Here is a 25,700-nt window from a genome sequence, read left to right as displayed (position 1 = left end):
ACAAGCTTCTTGGGGGGCCAGGGGCCCCCATTTTCTTCATCCCCCAGTTCCCAGTGCCTAGCACAGGGCCTGGCACCCAGCAGGTCCTCACTGCGAGTGCTGAACTGAGCTAAATGCAGGGCACAGGCTGTGGAGCCTGAAACCCTCCACGGCAGTAGTTTCCTTCCACGTGGACGTGATCCTGGGGAGGTGGAGGTCGCAGGAGGGAATGCAGATTCCTGGTCCCCACTGCCACAGGCTCACTCTGCATTGCTACAATGCCCCCCCAACACACACCCTAGACATCCACTCTCAGACTGCATAAGGTCAAGGGCTCCCGCTCTACACCGACGGGGGTGCCAAGGGGCAGGGAACTGGATGGTGCCTGGCAGTTTTGGAGAGCTCTGGGGACCTCGGAGGCAGAATCATAGGCTGAGCCCAGGAGAGTAGACATTCCCCCGGCCTGCGGAGCCAGCCGAGGGACGTGGAGCCCCAAAGACCGGGATCTTGATAGGAAGGAGACTTGGAGCTTCTGCCTCCCTCTGCGTTCCGGGAAGGCAGACTCTGGGGACCTCCGGGCCCCCTCCCCACCTCTGAGAGGCTGAGCTGGCTTGTGGAGATGGTGCCGGGGCTGGAGGAGTGGGCCTCCATTCACTCAAGGGATTCAATGAATCCCTTAACTTATTCAAAACTGGGCTCCCAAACAGAGTTCCGCAAATGGGAAAATGCATGTAATTTGTGTAATTGAAAAGGAGCTCTGACTGCCCTTTGGGGGAACAATGCTTGCTGGACAGAGACAGCCTGGAATGTGTAATCACTTGTTTCTGTTTCCTCGTGCCACAAAAATAGGGATTCGCGCGACGGAGGGGTGAAAATTCAGCCTGGTGCCAAAATCGGTTAAATTTGACTTTCGCCTTTTGCCAGAGGCTTCTTGATTCCTGGTTGCGGCGCTGAGAGCCTAATATTGTTTAAGTCACGATGTGAGTCACTCGGCCGCTGGGAGCGTTGGCTCCTCCAGCTAGGTGTGAGGACCATCTTAAGAGTCCAGGCTGTGACGTGCAGGCTCTGTCCCTCCCCAGGCTGGTCAGACGCTGCCCCCCAGGTGGAGCTCAGACCTGGACCTCCCTGGCAGGGACCTATTAGGGCACAGGCTGGCAGGCGTCTGGGGAGGGGCATGGTCTGGCCGTGGGAGATGGCATGTTCAGACTGGAGGACACGCCAGAGTCTGCGCCTCCAGACCCTGGTGGCTCTGTGAGAGATGTTGCCGGTTCTTGGTGACGTTGGTGGGAGATGCAGGAGCAATGGCTGGTTAGTGAGGAGGGAGCCTCCACTTTCTGCGAGCAAGCCCTTATCGCTGGAGGCATCCAGCATGGCGCCAGCTGCCTGGCTGTGAAGTAGGGGGTTCCCTGTTACCCAAAGTTGCCCAAACATTCCAGTCTCATCCAGGTCTGCTGCTGGGGAGATCTAATATAGAGAGTAATCATAGACCAGGTTGCAGGCTCTCAAACTATGCCATAAGGGTCACTTCTGGGGGCTGGGGATGGGACTTTGCTAATACCCATTCCCGGGCCCCACTCGTTGGGTCCAGGCTGAGGGACTCAGCAAATGTCTTAAGGGCATAGACCTATTCATCACCCCCGCTGCCATTTCAGTGCCCGCAGCCCCGAAGACTTAGATGCAATTAGTTCTTGGAGAGGCCAGGTGATTTCTGATGCACATTCACCTCCCAAACACTGGGACTCGAAGGCCTGGGGCACCAGGGGCTCTCAGAAGTGCTCCCGGGCTCCAGAACTTTGGGCTATGCAGCCCCTTTGGGGAAAAAGGCATAGAGGAGACAGGGCAAATATGCCAGAGCTGCCAGGATGAAGCCCACAGTCCCAGGTGTGGTCAGAGGGTGCTCGGTCACCCCGCCCTGCTCCCCACCTTCCTCCTGCTCCCTCGTGTCCCCAGGCCCAGACAGGGGTCTCTCCACCTGGCAGGAAAGACTGTGATCCTTCCTTCTGGTGCAGTTTGCTGCCCTTTTTCCTGTGACGTCCCCCATTCCTTGCGCTGTGCCATCCCACCCACACCCCCCTGCCATGGTGTGCGGCCCTGTGCCTGGGTCCGGTCTGGCCTGAAGCTGCCTGAGGCCAGGGTCTTCTCTCATTCAGCTTTGTGCCCTGGGGCTTGGCGCTGGCCTGGCTCCTGTGCTGAGGGGTGCTGGGGAGTACTTGCTGACAGAGACCTGGATTGCCTGCCTTCTAGGCCTCAGTCCCGTCTCGAATGAGGAGGGCAGATCATCAGAGCCCACCAGACCTGAAGGAGTGTTTCTCCACCTGCAGTCCCTTGGTAAAGGAAGGCAGAGGGAGACCCTAAACGACCTTCGGCTGCATCTCACCCCACATCTCCTCTCTCTGGACCCCATGTTGTTCTTTGACTTTTTTTCAGACCCCCTCAGAATCCTGTCTTCAGCATTCTAAAGGGGATTTGGCTTTTGACCGTACCTTGCACTTTCCTCGAGCAGTTCTGCTGACTCCCCCCAACCTAGTCTATCTGTTTGGGAGCATGGGGCCTGGGGAAAAGGCAGGAGAATTTGGGGTCGAGTCGAGGGTGGGGGCGTGGAGGGCAGGAATGAAGGAAGGGCAGCTAAAACCAGAGATGCTGGCAGAGCCCAGGGAAGGTACAAGAGAGGCAGTGAGAGGGGGCTGACATCCTCAGAAACCAGCACAAAACTCCCTCCTTCTTTGGGAGCTAGGTGATAGCTGCTTCAGCTGGCAGACAGAAATAGTCTCGCTGATGAAAATAAAGGCAGATTCCTGAAGGGATAAAGGGCCGCTTGCAGGAAAACGGCAGGAAAACGCAAACACTATTTCGTCAAGAACTGTATCCCGTGGAGCCTGTCCTTTAAAAGGCACGCAGCAAATATTAAATTGTAGATGCGCGTCTTCTGGCACTGTCCCAGCCTCCCCTTGGCAGCCCATCCCGCGCCTTGGTGCTCCCTCCAGGACCAGGGGGAGGAGCGTTTTGGCCTGTGAGATGGGGCTGGATCCATGGAGATGCTCCTGCAGAGGAGTGGAGGGAAGGAGGTCACGCAGACGGGGGAATGTTGACTCTGTGTTTGTTGAAGTGTTGGCAACTATGGCCCTGAACATTTAGGACTTGATTTGCTGCAAAATCTAAATCATGCTTGGTTTTGACATTTAAAAAACCAAATCAGTAAAACCCCCCCAATCAAGCCCTTTGCTATTTACTGAATTCTGGTATAGCTCTAAACTGCTGGTCGATGCCATTTGCATTACAGGAACAGGAATTTTGTCGTCTGGCTTGATAGTCTCAAGCTGTAGGTTGCCTGAGAAGTCAGTCGAAGGGTTGTGGTTTTAGGGGGAGGGTTTGGGGACTTTTTTATTTTTTAAACTTAGCAGTGGGTTGTGGAATTTGAGATAGATTCATAGAAGGCAGAGCTGGTAGGGTCTTGGCAAGCATTGGATCCAGTGTTCCCATTATACAGACTGGGAAACCGAGGCCCAACATGGAGAGGACCTTGCCCAGGTTCTCAGAGTAACAGCAAACCTGGGTCCCATGGCTCACCCTCCAGTGCTCTGCCATCTCCACCAAAATCTGGTCTGATTTTCTCTCTCTCAGCCTTGCTTTTCTCTGATGTAAAGTGGGACCAGCCTCTTGTGTTTCCTGCCATTGTGAGAATCACAGAAGGCTTTCCCCTTTAAGTGAAAGCACTCCTATGGACTACAGAGCAGCAGCGGCTCTTGCACTGAAAAGGACTTTAGATCTACAGCTCTCAGAGTTGTAAAATCACCCCATTTTGCATCAACAACCAAGGTGGTTTGCTCTGGCATCAGAGACCCTGAAACCAAGGCATCCTGGGCAAAATGGGGGGTTCTCTAGCAAGACACTTGGGCTGCACACAGCACCCATTTCTCAACCCCCCCGGGGGTCAAAACCCACCCTGCCAGAATCCTGCTCCCACCCAGCCCACGCACAGGGGCGGCCAGACCCAGGGGTGGCTGGGTGGCCAGACCATGGACCTGACGGAGCCCATTCAGGAGGTGCGGTGCGATTGAGCACAGCTGGAAACTCCTGTGGCTGCTCTCTAAGAAAGACAGCAGAGGCCAAGAATCCAGGCCGAGCTGTAGCCATTTCTTGGCGCTGGTCTCCAGAGGGGCCATTTAGCGCATTAATAATCTATGAAATGCTTCCACCTTCTGGATTCATAAGAAAAAGAAAGAGGGGGTGCGAGAGAGGGAGAAGGGATATTAAGGGCACGCACCATGGGCCAGGCAGGGATTACGGGTGGGCCTTATTCATTCTCTCACTCAAACAGCATGATCGATACCTGCCTTACGCTCTTCCGGGCTCTCGCAGACCGGTGTCCCTCCCACTGCCCAACGCTGCCGCCCCAGGTGGACGTTCTGGAGAGGTAGTTTGGGGCAACAGCTAGAACAGAGTTGTCAAGGCCCGATGCTCTGGGTCGCCATCCCTCCCATGTCTCTCCTTGCCAGACCCCGCTTGGGCAAATCGGCAGGCTCCTGGGGCATCGCCGGACTCATCTGTGAAATGGGCGAGGTCTGCCCTTCTTCTGGGGCTATTTGGAGAGCGTTGGACAAGCAGGGTCATAGAGCAGGGGGGAAGCACCCTGCCGACTGTGCGCCCCCGACAGACTCAGGTTACTATTACTGGGGGACTGGTGTTTTTGCCATCTGAGGTGCCCGCCAGGGCCCAGCGAGGGAATTCCTTGAAGATTAATGTCTCCATTTGCCTCCAGATTCAAAGTCACGTAGATGAAACGAGCTGTCACAGACCATGAAGGTGATTCGAAAAGTGAAATTAAAACAGAGAGCCTGCAAGAGAGGCAGAGTAAGCCCAAGGCAGCCGGAAGAGCCGTGGCTGCTCTTTCTGGGTTGAGTTTTCACAGAAGCAGAGGCAAAGGGCATGGCAAGCGTATGGCGGTTCCCGGTCTATTCCTGCCAACAACCCCACCCCATATCCTTCCTGTCCATCTGGTAAAAGATTCAATTCAAGGTTCTGACCCCCATTTTTAATTCAAGACCATGGTCTCTAAAGTAATATCGGTTCCCAGCGTGTAAGCCCAATGGCCGCATTGCTGATATGTCTTTCTCTGCCTCAACCCCTTTCTGGAAATATGCGGGATGTAAATAATTCATTCTAGATAAATAAATCACACACACTACTTACAGTACAGCTCATGCTGCTAGTAAGTGGCACGACCACAGATTACGTGCAGTTGAGTCGGGATTTATAAGTTGAGACTGGGCGGACCTGGAGAGGGAACCAGGCAAGTAACTCCCTCCAGGAAGACAGACGTGTAAAATGACAGCAAGCTCAGAGGGCGAGAGGATAGAGGCAACGTGGACAAGAAACGTGGAACAGGGGGGTCTCAGGGACACGGGGCCGAGTTGGTCAGCTTGGCCAGGCTCTGTCCTACTTCTAGGAGCCTGGGCCTCGGGCATGTCAGCTTATGGCGACTCTGACACACAGTGGGTGAGAGGCCCTGCCGGAGGGCCGAGCCATGCCCTGGTGTGGAGACTGAATCACCCCTGGTGGGCATGCTGGGGGCTTGGGGCACCAGCCGAGGGGGGTGGATTCCGCAGTTGCCCGTGCATACCTGGTGGGAGGACTCATGGGAGGAGGGGCTGAGTGGGGACAGGGCACGGGTTTATTAATTAAGAATCAGGTTCCCAGGTCCACTGATCACATCCTAGGGAGGACGCCTGAGAAGCTGAATTTTAACAAGCGCCTTGGACAGTTCTGATCATCAGGGGACTGGGGGAAATGCTGGCCTAGAGATGCCCTAAAGCCACAGGGTCCTGGACCAGCAGCAGCACCTGGGAGCGTGTCAGAAGGGCCCACTCCCAGGCCCTACCCCTGGATCTGAATTTTGACAAGATTCTAGATGATTCTTGCTGATTAAAGGTGCCTGGAGTCTTTGAAGGCAGGTGTGTCAGCTGAGGTGGAAGGGTCTAAGGGTAGGTATTGAGACTCTGGAGGGGACATAAGGGAAGTACCTATAACCGAGCCCCCAAATCTACTTGTAGAATGTTGCGGGGTTGGGGGATGTGGAGGAAGCAGGTGTAGTCAGTGTTTCGCCACCTTTGGACATGCCTACAGTCAGCAAGGCCCTCGACCCCATAGTGGCCAGGAGCACACTGAAGGGACCTGTGGCTCCCAGTAAGGAGTGGTGGAAGGGGCACTGGGTCAGGGTGAGGAGACCTGGCTTCCCACCTGTCCCCGCCATCTCCCAGCTGGGTGGGAGACAAACCACTACCTGTCACTGGAGCCTGAGTGTCCTCGTCCGTTTTCCCCCTAGGACTGTGCTGATGCTTGTGTGAGGTGGGCCCTGGGGGGCTCGGAGGCTGCTGGGCAGGGGCTCTGGGACGGAAGCATGGGGTTTGTGTCATGGCATGGAACCGACTGCCCTATGTTTATTGCATTCCATAAGGCTGTGCCCAGAGGCCCAGAGGCGCTAATGTGCTTGGTCAGCTTGTAATAGGGACAGTCTCTTGGGCTTGGCGTCACATGGGCTGTGGCTCATGTCCAGGCTCTAGCACTAGTTGGTGACCCTGAGCAGGTCACTTAGCGTCTCCTGGTCTCAGCTCCTCATCTGTGACATGGCAATGGCATGGCAGACCATGGGCTGGTTATGGGATGAGACAAGACACTCAGGGTTCCCTGTACCATGGTTTGCATTCCTCTTCCCTCCGCTTCAAGGACCACGGTGGCCTTCTGGTCTACCTTCCAGGAAGAGCTAGAGCCCTGGGATCTGGGTTCAGCAGCCTGGGACTAGCTGTGTGGCCTCTGCACATCCTTTGCCCTCTCTGGGTCTCCTACTATAAAGGGAGAGGGTTAGGTCAGCTGATGATATCATGTCATTATTCCCGAAGCCTTGTAGCTTAAAACCATCAGCACCTGCCTTAAACCTCTCTTCTCCCCTCTTGTGCCTTACATGTGATTCCCTCCTCTACCAGCTCCTGGGTTGGGCCTGGGATCTCAGGGTCCTGGGATTGAGCCCCATGTCAGGCTCCGTGCTCAGCGGAGAGTCTGCTTCTCCCTCTCCCTCTACCCCTCCCCCCTGCTCGAGTTCTCTTTCTCTCAAGTAAATAAATAAAATCTTTAAAAAAGGATAGAATGAGGAAAATGAGATGCAAAGATTGAAGAGACTTGCTCTGCTTCTTGCAGTGAACAGACCTCAGGCTGTGGGAGTGGGATCTTTGGAGACCACGGAGGCTCCCTCTGTGTCCCTGAGGTCCCTCACTAGCCTACCTTGGCAAGGAGCCTCCTGCTGGAGCCTCTCAGTATGGACCTGTCTTCTCCCTGTAAATCCTTCATCACATACGTGCACGCACGTGTGCACATACACACACACACACACACACACACACACACCACTTTTAAACCTATTCCTCGTCCAGTGACTTGTTGTGTATAAAAAACAAATGGTTCCTTTGAAATAAAAAACCAGATGACTGGTTGTTGGTGAAAATCAATAACTATGCTAAGTATTTCAAGCATACAGTACTTGGAGTTCTACTCTGGGTGGTTTTATAATGAATGGGTTGGCTTTTTTTTTTTTTTTTTTTAAATAGAGCCTGGCCTACTTTAGTGTTGAATTATACAGAAGACTTTTGCTTTGGCTCTGTTTACCAAGACAATTAAATAATTTATTATTTCCATGATACAGAGATTGAGCCTTATAAAGTGGGAAGCGCTCAACCTGAGACAAACCACCCTGGGTTAGATGATTATCAAGACTCTGCCCAGATGCCGACCCCAGCACAGTGTTCCCGGATTTCCCCCAGGCTCCCACACACTGTCCTGGTTACTTCTGAGATGGAATGTTGGCTTTGCATGTCCTTGTTCATCCTGGGTGTCTTCTGAAACTCCAGGCCTATGGCTGGAGTCCTGGGGACATGGACCCTCAGCACAGCCAAGCCCACCCCAGCAGCCCTCACTAGCAAAAAGGGATCTTTCCTCAATTCCCAGGTTGATCACCACTTCCTTGGAAAGCCTCTCCAGCTAGATCACGGCCTTCAGGGGACACATCTGTAACACCTGTCTCCCCACCTTTTCATCGAAGGTTCAGTTTTCTGTTCAGCCTAGAGCTTGCCTGGTAAAGTCAGTCCCTTCCATCAGGGGCACCTTGCGGGGGGAGGGAGGTGGGACCACATCTCCCTTGTTGTCGGTTGGAACCCAAGAGCCCAGCATGTGGCCTGGAATCTAGGAGAACCTCCAGGAATCATTTTGTTTGGTTTGGGGTTCTCTCTTTCTCAGTCTTTCCCTTTTATGCAAGTAGCATTATGAATTCATGGATCTTTTTTTTTTTTTTTAAGATTTTATTTTTATTTATTTATTTAACAGAGATCACAAGTAGGCAGAGAAAGAGAGAGAGAGAGAGAGGAGGAAGCAGGTTCTCCACTGAGCAGAGAGCACGACGTGGGACTTGATCCCAGGACCCTGAGATCATGACCTGAGCCAAAGGCAGAGGCTCAACCACTGAGCCACCCAGGCGCCCCTGAATTCATGGATCTTTAAAAAATATATTAAATGGGCTGTATTCCAATCAGTCACAGACATTATTTTTTAATGCAGTGTTTTTGCTGCTCTACTTAATATTTCTACCTTTCCTCCAAATTTTCTTCCAGTCTTTTGGAAAAATATTTAAGCCTACAAAACTTAAAAGAAAGTGCAGTGAACATCCTCTGCCCTTTACATAGGGACACCGATCGTCTATGTTTTGCCTTGTTGGTCTTCCGTACCCTCTCTTTCCCCCGCCTAGCCCCCCCACACTCATATTTTTGCTGACGCCCTTGACAGCAGCTCGCGGACGTAATGACGCTTCACCACTAAACATGTCAGCACAAGTCTCCTGAGAGCGATTATATCCTCGTGTAGCACCACAATATAATGATCACACCTAAAAAATGAACAGTGATACAATAATCTAAACTGTTACGTGGCCCATATTCAGATTCCCCCAGTAGTCCCCAGAATGTCCTTCGTGCCATTTTTTGGGGGGTGGGGGGGACCAGTCAGGTAGCATACAGTGTAAGTCCGATCACGTGCTTACTCTCCTTGAATCTACTACCTTTTTTTAAGATTTTTATTTATTTATTTATTTATTTATTTGACAGAAATCACAAGTAGGCAGAGAGGCAGGCGGGGGGGGGGGGTGGGTGGGGAGCAGGCTCCCCGCTGAGCAGAGAGCCCGATGTGGGGCTCGATCCCAGCACCCTGAGATCATGACCTGAGCCGAAGGCAGAGGCTTAACCCACTGAGCCACCCAGGCCCCCAAATCTACTACTTTTAATCGCCTACCTTTTTTTTTTTTTTTTTTTTTTTTTTGGCTTATGGGACATTGACCTTTCTAAAAGGCTCAAGCCAGTTGTTTTAGAAAACGTTCCCAAATCCCAAATCTGGATTTGATCATTTCTTCACAGCTAGATTCCGGATAAACTGTTCTGGCCAGAATCCTTTTATACCATGTTCTTCCCACTGCTTTGAGTCAGGAGGCCCACCTTTGAAACCTTCTCAGTGATGCGAAACTCAATCCTTTGGCTAAGGTGGCATCTGCTAGATTTATTGTAAAGATACCTCCTCCTCTTAGTAATTATTAAGTAACCTGTGGGGTGAGACTTTGAGGCTGATGTCCTGGTCCCCCACCATCTTTTACCAGATGGTTTGAGGCTCAGTTGATGGTCCTGGCCAAGCCACTGTCACATCGGGGCTGCAAGATGGCCATTTTCTGACCGAACTCCCTTTTTCCTTTTTAAATTAAATATTTTATTTATTTATTTGACAGAGAGAGAGAGACAGTGAGAGAGGGAATACAAGCAGGGGGAGTGGGAGAGGGAGAAGCAGACTTCCCGCTGAGCAGGGAGCCGCATGCCGGGCTTGATCCCTGGACCCTGGGATCATGACCTGAGCTGAAGGCAGATACTTAACCAACTGAGCCACCCAGGTGACCCCCAACTCCCTCCCTTCTGCACTGAAGCTGGCGTTCTTCTTTGCAGAAGAGCATTCCCTTTTTTGACGCTCTCATTCCCTCCTGCCCCCTTCCCTCCCCTCCTACCTTCTCCTCCATTCCTCTGGGCACTTAATATATTTATCTGCCTTAAATTTGGAGCCAGCCATTTCTTCAAGCTTTCCCCATTCTTTCTGTTGGGGAATTATATTTAGGGACCAAGATCTGGGGTCTAACTCTGCTCATTGCTACTGGGGTTCATTGCTTCTAGGATTTTTTTTTTTTTTTTTGTGGACTGAACTAGAAAATAGACTTCTTTATGTTTTAAACAAAAATATTTAAACTTGAATATGACTATAAGGAGATAATCATACCCATCTAGAGCATTTTACAAGCCACCTGGCCTGGATTCTTCAGGAAAGTTAATGTTGTGGAAAACAACAAAAACAACAACGGAAAGGCCGGGGGCTGTTCTTAGATGAAAAGAGGTTATAAAAATATAGCAGCCAAATGGGAGGCATGGATGCTGATTAGATCCCAATTTTTAACATCCAAAAGGGCATTTTGGGGAAACCGAAGAGATCAGGGTAGACTGACCATTGGATGGTACTGAAGTGCTCTTCATTCTCGAGTGTGGTGAGGACACTGTGATCACACTCTGGGGAATCTTCCAGAATCTTCTGGACTGATGGGAGTGAAGTGTCAAAGTTTATAATTTCGAATGCATCAGAAACAAAAACGTGTGTGTGTGTATGTGCGTCTCTGTGTATGTGTGTTTACGTGTGTGTGTATGTGTGAGAGGAAAGCAGATGTGGAAAATACTGAATGGTGAAGGGGATATGGTGTTCACTGTACTGTTCTTTCAACCTTTTTGTAGGTTTGAAGAGCTTCACTGTAAAAAGCTGTGAGTGTGGGAGGTGGCGGGTGGGTGGAGGAGACTAGATCTCTCTCCTGGTCGGACATGGAGACATAACCAGAAGTCCCTTTACAGATTTTTCTCAGTGTGATTGATACATTTGTTAAGTGCCTTTGTTTTCAGTTCTTAGGGATTGCTTTCTTTGTGTTGATCAATTTTATTTTTAAAACCTACACAACTTTTAGATGATTCCACAGTCAAAAAGGATGTAACAAGTAGAGAATTTCTGGACCCCATACAGCTTCCCTCTGTTCTGTTCCATGCCTCTCCTGTATTTAGCCATTTTTCATTATCCCTCCAGTGTTTCTCATTCCAGATATACATAAATGTGTGTCTTTATTCCTCTTCCTCTATCTTATGCAAAAGGGAGCCTACTGCATATGCTGTCCTGCACTTTGCTTTTTTTCCCCTTAATTTTCCCAGAGCTGTCTGTTTTGTCACTATATAAAGATATTCCCTATTTTTTCTCTTTTTTTTTTTTTTTTTTACAGCTACATGGCACTTGTCGATGTGCATGGACTGCAGTTGGGACAGCCAGTCCTCTATCAATGAACATTTGGGTTGTTTCCAGTCTGTTGGAATAACCTGAGCCACACTGTTTCATAGGGGTTGCCAGTGTGAATTGGGGATGAATTCCTCGAAGGGGGTTTATGGGGGGGTTAAGGGAATGCATCTGTAATTTTTCTAGAAAATAAATGATTGCTGAACTGCTGAGAAAAACTGATGAATGAATTTGATTAAGAAGAGCAGAAAATAAAAGGCTGATACTCAGATGGAGATCTAAAACAATCAGACCGCCTAAATATCTTGGAAGAGGCTGGTTTCAGACCCCCCTGACCGAATCTCCAAGTGCCACAGTTTTCGTTCCCTCACGGAAAGAACGAATTTCTCCTTAGTCTGTAAATCAAATGCAGAATTGCAAAGTCATGAAAGGGTAGAGCTGAAATAAAAAGCCACCCAGGACCATCTCCTTATTTTAACGGCAAGGGGAGTCCGGGCCCAGAAAGGGGAGGGGGTCAGGAGAAAGGTGGAGAAGCAGCCCCCGATTCGGCTCAGTGCCATCATTGTAGTGAACAGCCCGTGCCGTGTCTGCTTTAGAGGAAAGCCCACGTGCTTGTGGGTGCTACCCAGAGTCAAATGGGAAATTGTCCTAGCGCGCGCCCCCGAGATGTTACGTAAGGAGTGCCGTGGTTCAGACCCCTGCGTGCTCTCCGTCACAACATCGCCTTCCACGGAACTCTGTCCGTGTAAATGGCTTTGGTTTCCCATCTTTTGTGTTATTCTGGGGTGTTCAAATGGAGTCCTGATGATAAATCGGACCAGGTGGCGGCTTCGACGGGCTGTGTGTGTTCTGGCCGGTGATGTGGGTGGTCATGTTTGCCGAGGAGAGCCTGGAATTACATAATCCCGGCGTTGGTGGCATTCTGATTTGATTCTGAGCAGGCGGCATGGGGCAGCAGATAAGTTTCGCCCAGCCCAGCTGTGGACTCGGGCTGGGAGCCTGGGCAAGTCCCTTGTCTTCTCCGGTCCCCCTGCGGGTTAAAATGAGGAATTGGACAAGTTCAGGATGGCGGATACACAAATGACGGCGGTGCCCTTGCTTCCCCGTCCCATGCTAATTGCAGGTGTGACCTCACGCTCTTCACGGACTTAACCCACATCTCTGGCCGCCACTATCAACGTGCTCGTGACATCACATAGGCTCAAGTCTATTTACCATCTCTGGTGTGGATGGTGACTCAGGAGTCATGATAGAAGCCAGGTATCCAGTTAAATTAAAAAATTTCAGGCAAATAAAGAATAGTCTTTCATCACAAGTATGTCCCCAGTATTGCTAACTATGGCAACCCTCTTAAGCCATTTCTACTTGTACGGTTATTTCTCTTTTTTGAATGTAATTCATTTGATTGGAGAGGTCCGTCTACCCCATTTGTGGCCCTTCTGATAGTGCTTATTCTCCAGTGCCCAGATAAGAGTCTAGCTCATGATATATTGTTTAAATGCATATTATGACTTAATTTAATGAAAAGTAAGAGATTTGAGTAGGAGATTTTTATTTCTGAGGACTGTATATTCTTATAGGACTCCTTAATGAACCTGCAATCCAGTGTTTCCCAGACCTCCAAGACCTTTGGGTCTACCACTTGTATTGTTAACTGATTTAGTATTTTCCTTTAAATACACATATCCTTTTATTGAAATACCATGAATGGGAAATCTGTATCATTTTCTAAGAAGATGGTATAAAAGTATAAAAAAAAGAAAATGTAACTATTGCGATATAAAATATAAATATCAATATAAAAAAAGAAAGTGTACCTATTGAGATATAAAATATAAATATAAAAAAGAAAATGTACCTATTGAGATATAAAATATTAATCTGGGGCTCAACTAAAATCACTAGGTTTGCCATCGGCAGACACTGACTCGTGCAAACTCCCTATTGGTTTGAGAATCCCCTCCACAACCCTGATAGGTGATTCTTGAGCATCTCCTTGAATACCTCCAGTGATGGAGAACTCAGTACCTTGTAAAATTTTGATTCCTTCTTGAATATCTCACTATTAAATATTTCTCCCGGATGTTGATCCACATTGGGCTCCCTGAAAGAGTCATATATCAATTCTACTTTTCTCTCTGGGACCCCACATACTAAGTTTGCTCCCTTTGCATTCACTCATACATTCATTTATCAATACATAGTTGAATGCTTTTTCTGTGACAGCTGCTAGGAGAACTGAGGGATAGCAGGGAAGTCTCCCTGGAAGAGGTGGCCATGAGCAGGCCTGGACAGATGAGTAGGAGCTGGCCATGAGGAAATGGGAGGATCCAACAGATAGAAATGCTACATCCTCTTTCACTGCAAGCATTGAGGTGGGCCACAGCACACCTTTCTCCCCCTATAGATGTGATCTCAACCCATTCACTAATTAGAGGTGCTAAATTGACATGAGGAGACATGATTTTTGCAGTGTGGTAATTACAAGGCAGTTGGCTTCACAGCTGTGATCACACGAGAGCACTTCTTACCCATAAAGACATCAGCTGAAAGCAAAGTGCAAAGGAGCTGAGGAAGCCAAAGAGGATTCTAATGTAATTTGCTAATTTCCTACATTTGTCACCTGTACAGCTGTGAGGGGGAAATGGAACATTTTACCAGAAGTTTAAGAGAAAATTAAAGACATACATCCTAATTGTACACAATTAGACAAGCAATATAATCATTATTATTTTTTTAAATTAACAAGCCATTTAAAATTCACTTGATCAGGATTTAGAAGGCCTGATTGATTTAGAATTGTGTCTCTGCTTGGCGGCAGCCACGTCACAGCGAGCAAACCCATTCATTCACCGAAGCATCTCCTCTGTGAAATGGGTGTACTTCTCTTCCCTCCGCCTTCCTTGGGATTGAGGTATTACTGAGAGGAAAAATCTTTGAGTTAAGAGGCCTTTCATAGGGGTGAGAAACACCATTGAAGCCCCATAATGTCTAAGTCTAGAAGTTGTGATCTGATATTAGCCATCATTCTCCTCAGATCCTGAGATGGGAGTGGGGTAGGGTTAGTCACCCTGGATTACAGAGAGGAGACGGATCCCAACAGGCAGAGGAGGGTTCCGGGGCTGCTTGGTGAACAACAGGGGTGGCATTCAGCCCCAGCCCGTCCACACTGAGGCCCTGAGTCCCTACCTTATGGACCATACTGCTTTCTCAGCACTGTCTTGGTTTCCATGTCTCTCTATTTTACTCTGATCTCTGACTTAAATAAAAAGGAAAGAAAGGATTCGAGGAAGTAATATTTGTTTTCTAACTCCTTTATATAAAATAATGAGAGAAAAGCCAAGGCAGGGAAGGAAGAAGTAAAAATCACAAAAGATTGTATCTAAAAGAGCAAAAAAAGTAAATTACTTTACAATTTAATATTTACAAGTAAATAAAAGCTATTTCTTAAACTGGGTGATGGGCAGTTGGATATTGGTTTCGTTATTACTCCTTAAACGAAACATAGATATTTCATATACTTATACAGTTAGACATAGCTTTTATATCATGATAAAAGTTTAAAAAGAAAAATAGGAAGAATTTTCTCTTAAATGATAAAATAAAATTTTATATATACATATATATGTATATATGTGTATATATATATATCCACATACACACATATGAGTTCTGTTTCATATAATTGAATTGGACCATCCTAGGGAATCAAAAGCATAATAAGCCAGTGAATCAGTATTATTGTTGTTTCTTTTAAGCAGATTTTGTTTCTTCTTAATCTTTCTTTCTTTTAAATTGCCCTGGTTGCTTTCTTGTCTTCTTCGGGGTACCTCCTCAAGAAACAGCTTTGAATGTTGGAGAGAGAGCTACATGCCAAAAATGAAAGTCCCAAGGTCAAGCCCTAGCCTTGCTACTTGCTAACGGGTGACTTTGAGCAAGTCACTTAACCTCTCTGAGTTTCAGTTTTCTTATTTGGAGAATGAGAGTCATAAAGTCTACTCTACTAACACGGTGGGTTTTGATGAAGATCAAAGTTAGACTAAAGAAGTAAACTTGTTTTAGACATTGTTAATTAGAGATGAGAAGTAGAGCAGTCTGCAGAATGAGCAAAGGCTGATGGAGTCTCCCTGCTCTGCCTGTTGCTGGCTGTGTGACCAAGTGCAAGTGACTTAACCTCTCTGAGCCTCAGTCTCCTCATCTGAAAAGTGCAGATCAGAGAAGTATCTACCTCGTAGGGTCGTTTTACTCATTAAATGAGAACGTGAATGCTGAGCCCTTCATGCCGTGTTTGGCCCATGACAGGTGCTCATCACACAATAACTTAAAGGAGCCAGACTACCTGAGCTCAAATCCCAGCTCCGCCCCTTACCAGCTGCACGGTCTCAGGCAGGTCACCACACCTCCCTATGCCTCAGTTACTCTGTGAGGAACAAAGACAATGATGCTTCCTCTACCTTCCTCACAAATTGTTTCGAGCTCCCCAGAAGAACACGGCATCAAGGTGGGTAGTGAAAGCTCAGCTGCTCTGCCCCTCTGAGTGATTCCAGACGGAAGCCCATCAACAGGAAGGAGAAATGATGGTTCTCCAAGTGGCTCCAGCCCGGGCTCTCGGACTGAAAAGCCTTCCAACCTTAGAGCAAGTCTCTGCATGACGTCCCAGCGGGCCTTTTGTGGGAATAGGGCTTCAAAAACACCCCAAGTCCAGGCATTCCTTTCCCCTTGTTAACTCGGGAAATGCTCTGAGGCCGCCCCACAGCACATTACTCTCGTGGGCCTCTGTGGAGAGGCACTCTGTGTCCAAACAGTTTCTCGCCAGGGCTCGGGTGCAGCAGCGACCTGGCGAGGACCTGAAGCGGCCCGAGTTCCCAATGCCCCCAGCCCAGCGCCTTTGTATATGTCCTGGCACTGGCCACAAACAGGGTTTTGTCAGAAGCTTCCTGAGAAAGTTGCATTCCATTCATCTTGGCTGAAAGGGACCCGAGATGACAAATACTTCCCTCATTTAATTACAGAAACAGTCAGCAAACCCATGGAAAAAGATTAAAGGGAGCAGAGAAAAGAGCAAGGCTCCATCGTATTCCGCCCCCTCAGCACCCGCCCCCCTTGCTTCTGGCCTGGGTCTCTCACCTAGGATTTAGCAATGAGAGCCGCTCTTGGTCCTACTTCCCACCTGAAAATTGTCATCGCTCCCCAGAAAAGTTAAACTCAGAGGCCCCAAATCAGGGAAAGAATGAATTGCATTTAGGCATGAATTCATCAGTGGCTTGGAATTTAATAAAGATCCCGAAGTTGGGAGGTGTGTTTACATTTTTCATCTGGGCTTACATCTGCAAAGAGAAATGAGACACAAAGGCAATTATCTGAATAAATCAGAGCCAACAAAACACATACCCACACAAAGCTAACAGACTTCATCATTTTCCTCAACCGTTGGAGAGAAGAGCCGAATTGTGTGGTTGCGAGGAACCTTCGAAATCCTTCGTCCATCATCGTATTCAGAGGTGAGGAAGACAGACACCTAGAAGAAATGATGCCCTTGTTCTCACAGTCATAGAGACAGGCTTAATGAAGCCCATTTTCCCCTGCTCCCTAAAGTGGCCTCATAGTGGCCTCAGCTTAATGTTAAAGTGATTTGCATTTCCATATGCAGACCCTAAACCTCACAAAATATTTCAACCTCACAAAATATTTCATGCCAGGCTGGAAATCCCCTCCCGGAGAGAGATGCTGACAACTCTCTCCCCACTTCAATCTGCTGGTTAAGTGAGTCCCCCAGAATCCCCCAGGACTAGCCATGCCCACCATGGAAATGTGCTATGTGTGAGAGATTCTGGAAGCCTTGGAATAGGCTGCCTCATGGCTGTGCTACAGGGTCTCAGAAGAAGGAGCAAGTCCCCAGATCATTGCCCCATCTCAGCTGGGACTGCCTCTTCAGAGCTGAATAAAGAAAGAGAACAAGATATGAAGTTAAAAGGCCAGTTTTGTCACTCCTGTACTGACCTTGCACAACTATGTCGCCTTTCTTTTCCATGGTTTCTTCAGCTGTAAAATGGACAGTGATTCCTACCTCAAAGAACCGAGGGGCTCTATGACCAACTCACATTCTAGATGTTTGGCAACTTCAATGATTTCAAATAGATGGAGCTAGATTGATAAAATCCTACAAAACTTTGCCTCCTGGCACTCTGAACACTGCCTACTAATAAGACAGTAATCATTGTGAAAAATAATAGACTTCTCCCTCTCTCTCCCACAACCTGAGTTAGGGACCCAGGGCTTTACCAATCAGAACATTGGATAGCTACACCTCTACTCACAGTTGCTGACCTTTGAAGCAGTCAAGATGTTTTCTTTTCTTCACTTTCATCTCTCTTTGCAAATTCAAAGAGACCTGTATATTCCTAGGAAAAGCTGAATAGAAAGAAGACAAGAGGACACTAGGAGTGCATTGCATCCTGGGAGGCAGAAACCTCACAAGTAAAGTTTTATGGGCAAGAAAGAAAAACTCTGGCAGGAATGTATGATGGAAATGTAATGTACTATGTTGATTCAGAGCATCAGAAAATTAGGCACTGAGGACAAAGATGTCACTCATTAGCATAGAACAGCAAAAAGTGAGAGACTTCTGGACACTAAAGACTGTGCTCAAATATTTTTCTGGGAAAAATATTCAATTATAATGTAAAAAGACAGAAAATGGGTCACAGGCAATCCATGCACTGTGTTATTTGATAAGCCAACTCTGAAAAGACCTGCCTTGCTTTTGACAATGAGTACACTGGAAACAGCTGACATTCAGCCTTTGAAAAAGTATTGCAAAAATAATCAAAGGTGCATCATACCCACAAGAAGCAGAGGAAGAGTCCACCTCTGAAAATGATCTATTGCAGAACAAAGAAGAAAACTTCAGAAAAACATTTAGCATCCTCAGTCATATGCAGAAAAAAACAGGGTCTCCCTGGACTAGTCTGAGATAAGGTAAGGGTAAGAAGGCAGTGTGATCCTAAACAACTTTTAGGAGATGGAAAATCTCAATAACATCATAAAATTATGTTAGGGAGGGTGAAACTTAAAAGTGAGGCTGTTGAAAAGCAGATCAACAAACTCATAGATCAAAGAACCTCAAGGGCTAAGGGCTGCAAAGTCAAATAATAATGAAGTGCCACCATGTCCCAGAAAGATCAGCAAAAAGTAGGAAAGGAGATAATACCAATTATTGGCCAGGATATGAGGAAGAAAGAACTTGTGCCCTGCTGTTGGGACCATGAGTAACCCAGCTGCTTTACCAGAAATGAGCAAAACTAAATATGCACACATCCTATAATAAAAGATATGGAATAGAGTGAGATGCTCTTATGAGCTGTAAAGGACAAGGAACCAGAGATGAAATCATGGAAAGAAATATGATCGATACGGAATTGAAGAATGAAAAGACAGGGGGCGCCTGGGTGGCTCAGTGGGTTAAAGCCTCTGTCTTCAGCTCAGGTCATGATCCCAAGGTCCTGGGATCAAGCCCCACATCAGGCTCTCTGCTCAGCGGGAAGCCTGCTTCCTCCTCTCTCTCTCTCTCTCTCTCTCTCTGCCTGACTCTCTGCCTACTTGTGATCTCTGTCTGTCAAATAAATAAATAAAATCTTTAAAAATAAAAAAAAAAAGAATGAAAAGACAGCATCTAAATAATGAGGCTCTCTGGAGCAAAGACAAGAATATATATGAATATAATAAAATCAATATGGTATTACATATAATACTACATTTATATTGTATATGCATAGAGATTTTTTTCTGAGTTGAAAAGCTTGAAGGTATAGATTAAAGGATTCCCAGTGTCTCAGATAAAATCAAGAGTGTCATACCAAGATCTAGCTTGGCAAATGTTTTGAAATCTAAGAATAAAGAAAAAACCTTCTTTGGGGATCCAGGCAGAGGACATCAGATACCTACAAATGAACAAGTGTCAAACTGGCCCCAGATTTCTCCTCTGCATCCCTTTGTAGTTTCAAAGGGGGGAAATGCAGCCCAAGAATTTTATACCCAGCTAAATTCTAACCATGTGTCAAGGCAACAGAAGTTCATCCTCAGCAAGATTTCAACCACTTGCCCTTCTTCAGAATATTAAAAGACACCCCAGCAGTTTGAAACAAGAAGCAAGATTAATATACCCAGAATAGAGAGGAGTAGACATATAGTGTGAGTATAAAAAGAACAAGAGGAAACAAACAGGAAGCATACAAAGAGAGCAAGACTACCAGAGCGCCTGGGTGGCTCAGTCGGTTAAGCCTCTGACTCTTGATTTCTACTCAGGTCATGATCTCAGGATTGTGAGAGAGAGCCCCGAGTCGAGCTCCATGCTGGGCCTAGAGCCTGCTTAAGATTCTCTCTCTCCTTCTCCCTCTGCCCCTCCCCACTGCCTCCCCTCTCTCCCTCTCAAAAAAAAAAAAAAAAAGATTGCCAACAAGGTGAGTGAAGATCAAGTACTTATTACAGCAATAAGCTTACATGCTTTAAAATCCGTGTGCTCTTTTCAAGAAATATACTTTAAAACAATCTTAATAGAATGCAAATAAAAGGAGGATCAGCTCTATGACAGGCAAATACAAGTAGAAATAAAGTAAAGGTTTCAATATTAATATCAAGCATGTTATAATATAAACCAAAAAGTAATAAAATGACCAAAAAAGTAATAAAATGACAGGGTTTTTTTTTTTTTTTTTACTTTGATAAATATTTTAATTCTCAGTTCATGGAATGATTATTAAGTGCCTGCTCTTGGGACCAGGCAAGGGTATATGTTGCTAAGAAATAAAGATGTAATTGTAATGAACATTTATACTCAAAGTAACATAAAATCAAAGCAGATAAAAACTGTAGAAATAGATGGAGAAATTGTCAGAGACGGTAGAGAAAAATTGAACAAGTCTTCTAGTCTTTGACAGATCAAGTAAACAGAAAAATGGAACATGTGATACTCAATGACTTTTTTAAAAATATATTTTATTTATTTATTTGACACAAAGAGATCACAAGCAGGCAGAGAGACAGAGAGGGGGAAGCAGGCTCCCCGCTGAGCAGAGCCCCATGCGGGGCTCAATCCCAGGACCCTGAGACCATGACCTGAGCTGAAGGCAGAGGCTTTAACCCACTGAGCCACCCAGGTGCCCCCTCAGTCATTTTGGTTGATTATACCTGTTATACATAAGAAAACTGATGAAGACTTTCATAGCTTACAACTTGAGACTGCATTCTCTTTTCCGGCCACCGTGGAACTTTCACAAAAATTGATTGTAGAATAGGCCACAAAGAAAATCTCGATAAATTCCAAAAGCAGACACACTCCATGCCAAATTTTCAAAACAGGGCAATAAAACCAGAAATGGTAACAAAACTCTAAAATTTTAAAAGTACTCTCTGAAATAAATCCTTGGTTAGGGATTAACTCTGAGCCTCAATAACTCAGAGCCTCAGTCATAGCGTGTTTGGAAATGAACTTGGTTGTGTGAAAGAAGGAAGGAGAGCTCAGAAATCTTGGGCATCGCAGTTCTGGCCGTGAAGCAGCAGGCTTGGTGTTTCCGGATGCTGAGGGAATGGGCAGGGAGGGAGGGCTAGCCAGCACATAGGAAGCAGGTGGACAGCCTTCAAGGGGAGAAAGAACACAGGTGTTGCAGTCCTGTAGACCCACCTTTGGAGTCCCACTTCTACCTCTTACTGGCTATGGCAAATATCTCGATGTCTCCCATTTCTAGGTTTTAGCCTGCTTATTCGGAACTAGGGATGCTGAGCTGTATTTGTGGTTCTCAGCCCTCCCTGTGTATCGACATCACCTGCCAGATTTTTAAAAATAATCCTGAAGCCTGGCCTCTAGACGCAGAGATTACGATTTGGTTGGTTTGGTGTGGGACCAAGGCATTGTATTTTTTTTAAATCTCTCCAAGTGATTCTGTAGTGCAACCAGGAGAGACAATCCCAGAGCTAAATGACTTCTCAGGTTCCTCCAGTTCGGAAAGTCAGCAGTGCTCCTAGGCCACTGCAGCCTTTGCCCACAGAAGAAAGTTTGAGGAGGCTAAAGCCAGAGGCAAGGTAATGCCAAGCCATCTAATCAAAATGAGCATTATCTCAAATGGGGCAGAAAATACTGGTGCCAGTTAATATTTTGCATCCAACATGATTTAGACCGGGGGCATGGATTGTACTCCAAGCCCATTGTAAACACAATGGGCCATTTATTCACTGAACAGTAACCACTGTAATTACCTACAGGGCAAACATATGAGGTTGTTCAAGCAACATCTAATTGTGGACCTGGAACTGATAGGACGATAGTGATCAAGTAGTAACCAGAGTGTGATTCAGAAATCACATCAGAAAACCAATATTTCCCAAATTGTGTCAGATAAGCATCTGGGGGGATGGGATGGCACATATACCATCCCAGGTCCTGGAAGACTACCCCCTGATTTTTCTAACAGCTCCCTCTTTCTCTTCTCCTGTCCATAGGAGGCTTGACGTGTTGCTTTAATTTTGAGAGACGAGTCACAGACACTACGTCCAAGGGGACTGTAGAGAGCATCTACTTCTTGTCCTCATTTTGGGACCCCAGTATCACCTGTAGGCAGGGGTGCTGACCTTGTTTGGGTCACAGGAACCTCCTGATGAACCTGATGGAAACTATGGATCCTCTTTTCAAAAAAATGGGCACACCTATAGGCACATACCTGCCCACACGACTTTTTCATATAATTTTTGAGGAGCTCACAGATACATTGGAGCTCCTCTGTATTCTCACTAGGTCTTAGTCCAGCCTCCTTTTGCATACCTCCAGATACAGGGATCTCACTACTGGCATTGCTGGACAACTCTGAAAGCAAGAATTCCTCGGTGTGTCCAGCTGAGAGTTTCCTCTCTGTGTGTTCTTCTTCCCATTGCTCCTTATACTCAGAATTTTTCTAAACAGTCATTCTACCCTTGGCCTTTAGCAGTCTTGGGATGATGTCCCTCTCTCTATGAGGATCTTGGGAACTGGTTCCTACAGGTACTCTTTAGTTCCAAGTGACAGCTGGTGGGATATTTTGTGTTCCTCTCCAACAGATGGGATGTGGTGAGGTTGCTGGTTGCACCCAAGAGATGTGGGGATCCTAGGTCTTGGTTGTCTACCCTCTGAGCCAGACCAGGAAGAGGGACAAGGTCCCTTCTGCCTCACTTTGTGAAAGTGTTAGGGAGGAGAAGGAGCACTTCCTTGGGTGACAGGAAGGGCAGTAAAAAATATCTTCATTGGGGCCTAAGGACACCTGTATATTATTTCCCTGGATGCTGGAATTGGACTCTGGGATGTATTGGGTCTAGAGCTGCTGCTGGGACAGCAAGGGCTCAGGGAGAAAGCCTGTGAAGGCAGAGTGAGCTTGCTTCAGCCCTCTCTGGGTCAAGGGTTTACATGAAATAAAGGAAGGAGGGGCGCCTGGGTGGCTCAGTGGGTTGCGCCTCTGCCTTTGGCTCAGGTCGTGATCTCGGGGTCCTGGGATCGAGCCCTACATCGGGCCCTCTGTTCGGCGGGGAGCCTGCTTCCCCCTCACTCTCTGCCTGCCTCTCTGCGTACTTGTGATCTCTCTCTCTCTGTGTCAAATAAATAAATAAAATAAAATAAACTTTAAAAAAAAACCCACAAAACTTAAAAAAAAAAAGGAGGGAAAAAGAAGGAGGAGAAGGTGGGTGGCAGGTTGGGAGGAAGAAAGATAGGACCAGAGGGAAGGAAGGTGGGGGATGACTGAATGAAAGAAACTATGGAAGAATTATTTAATAGTCTCAATGAGGGAAAAGCCTTTCTAAATACAACACAAAACCCGAGGACATAAAAGGGAAAAAAAATTGATAAATTCAACCGCATAAATTCTCTATGCCAGAAGATATTATAAGAAACACAAAAAGAAAAAAATGCAGACTTGGGGGGAAATTAGCAACTTTTATTGCAAAGGGCTAGTTTCGTTCATATAAAAGATCACTTCTACCAACTGATAAGAAAAAGACTAAGAGTCAAATTGGAAATCAGGTGAAGGATGTGAACGGTTTCCAGAACAAACTGCAAATTGCTCTTGAGCATAGGAAGAGGCATTCCCTGCTTATAATGTAAATGCAAATTAGAAGAGCAATAAGATACCATGTTTCTGCCGGCACACAGCAAAGATCAAAAAGGGTGATAAGCACCTTTGGTGAGTGAGGCCGGGGGACAGGGAGAGCAGAGATCAGAGGAAATGCTACAGAGAAGGTGACATTTAAGCTGGGCCTTGGAAGACAGATAATTAAAATCCGATTTAGCAACTTACTGGCACTTGAAAGAAAGAGAAGGAATAATGAAGGGGAAGATAGACAGATTTGACTACTGAGTGTCAATTAAAACACACACACACACACACACACACACACACTGTAAAAGCAAACAAACTGGGATATTTGTGGTAACTCCAATAGTCTGAGTTTGGACGCTGTACTTAAAAAAAAAAATCTTCATTAGACTCAGTCAGAAAAGTGTTAGAATACCACTCAAAAAATAAACAAAGGACATGAAAAAACAACTCCTAAAATAGAACATACTACTAGTTAACGATCCCATGGAAATAAGCTCAACATTATGCATAAGCCATGAATGCAGTATGACTCATTTTTTTTAGTGATAAACCATTATAAAATTATAGAGAGACATGTTTTATTTCTCTCTGTTGGTAAGACTGTGGTGACATTGGCCCTCTAATTATATACCTGGCTAGTGGGAGTGTAAATGGACATAATTTGGGGAGGAGGGATAAATATTAAGTCTTCAAAACCTCATCTCCTTTATGCGGGAGATTTTATATCACGGACTTTATCTTACAGAAATAGCCTAAAATGTAGAAAAAAGATGGTTTGCACAAAGACGCTTTTAGAATAACATGACAATAATGACAAATTGCAAACAGTCTAAATGCCCCCAAATTAGAGATAATTCAGTAAATTATGGTACGTTCCTATGCTGGAGTATTACACAGCTATTAAAATGTTTGCACAGAGTTTCTTTTTAACAAGATGGTTTCAAGGCTTGTGGGATAGTATTAAGGAAGGGGTTCAATTGTGTACATAGAGTGATTTTGAAAATCTCCTTCTTAAAAAAAAATCACTGTGCATGGAAAAAGGACCAGAAGGAAATAAACTGCATCAATGGTGGTTCATTGGCGAGGAGTAAATTATTGGTCCACATTTTTCCTTCTTTCTCCTTATTTGGCATTTTTGAAAATCTTCTCTTCAATTATAATGTATCGCTTTCGCAACAAAAAGGCTTTAACAAAATGCCTTGCCCCGTGCGTTTGCTCCCCCCATCTGGCTCAGGGTCTCTGTTCCATTGGGGTTGGTCCTGGGCGCACAGCCAAGAAATGCACCAGTAAAGGTGATGTCTCTTGTGTTTTCCAGCTTTCCTTTGCCGCAACCACTCCTGTCCTAGCTGATAAGAAAAAATACCCATACTTCTTTCGGACTGTCCCATCGGATAATGCGGTGAACCCAGCCATCCTGAAGTTGCTCAAGCATTACCAGTGGAAGCGAGTGGGCACGCTGACCCAAGACGTGCAGAGATTCTCTGAGGTATGTGTGCCGAGAGGACGTGTCCATACCGGCCTGGCAGCTGTGGTCTCCTTTCAGGGGGCAGCGTGGCTTCAGCGGGGACGGGTAATGTCATAGGACCCTTAAACCTGCTTTTAGGAGCAGGCTCAGAGCTGAAATGCCAGGGACAAGAGAGAGCTAGTGGCTGAGGAATCTGAGGAATCTGGGCAGCAGGTGAACCCGTCCATCCCACATAGCTCAGGAATGAAACCTTCCCTTCTGTCACGCCTCTCGGCTAAATCGTGCGGCTCATTCCCTGACTGTGCCTGTAGGTTTGCTGTCCTTGTTACTGACGCCCAGTGACACCCCCCCCCAACCAAAATCATGATGGGCCACCAGAAACATCTCTGCTGTGAGGGGAGTTTGGGAGGGGCTGGCTTGGAATGAAGGCTCTGGTGTCACCGGGGACTGGTGGGTTTGTTGGGGGATTTCTTTGGCGGTCCATTTTAACGGCTTACATGCATACATCATACACGGTGTTTCAGGGTTTATTTTGTTTTTGCCAAGAAAGAAAAAAAGTTGGCTATGGATAGTAAATAATTACGTTGCTTTCGCTCGATCCCTCTAAATCCCGCTTTCTCTCCCAAGCGAACCCTTGATTTCCGTTTACTGTTCATCTGCCCAGAACTTTCTCCCTATATTTGTTTAAGCCCAATGACTTCATACTATATGTGTTGTTTTTCTCACTTCACTACAGATCATAGAGATCT

General features: G+C 46.5%; 1 protein-coding gene and 1 long non-coding RNA gene across 3 annotated transcripts in view; one reads left to right on the top strand and one right to left on the bottom strand.

The window, feature by feature from the left end:
- LOC111145857 (gamma-aminobutyric acid type B receptor subunit 2) overlaps positions 1 to 25,700 on the top strand; it is a 341,149-nt gene that overhangs the window by 110,608 nt on the left and 204,841 nt on the right. For both annotated transcript variants that reach the window (XR_002640501.1, XM_022501134.1), the window contains exon 3: positions 24,802 to 24,972. Coding sequence is in view for 1 of the 2 variants with exons in the window: in XM_022501134.1 (XP_022356842.1) it covers positions 24,802 to 24,972 (171 nt within the window). In the remaining variant the exon portion in view is untranslated. The remainder of the gene's footprint in view (positions 1 to 24,801; positions 24,973 to 25,700) is intronic.
- LOC111145859 lies at positions 10,226 to 16,947 on the bottom strand. The gene is made up of 2 exons (XR_002640502.1): positions 16,762 to 16,947; positions 10,226 to 12,400 (listed from the first exon to the last, which is right to left on the bottom strand). It is a non-coding gene; the product is annotated as an uncharacterized LOC111145859 (long non-coding RNA).

The sequence above is a fragment of the Enhydra lutris genome, unplaced genomic scaffold (assembly GCF_002288905.1).
Source record: "Enhydra lutris kenyoni isolate GAN:26980312 unplaced genomic scaffold, ASM228890v2 scaffoldscaffold13, whole genome shotgun sequence".
NCBI lineage: Eukaryota > Metazoa > Chordata > Mammalia > Carnivora > Mustelidae > Enhydra > Enhydra lutris.
This window is presented reverse-complemented; position numbering and strand designations above follow the sequence as displayed.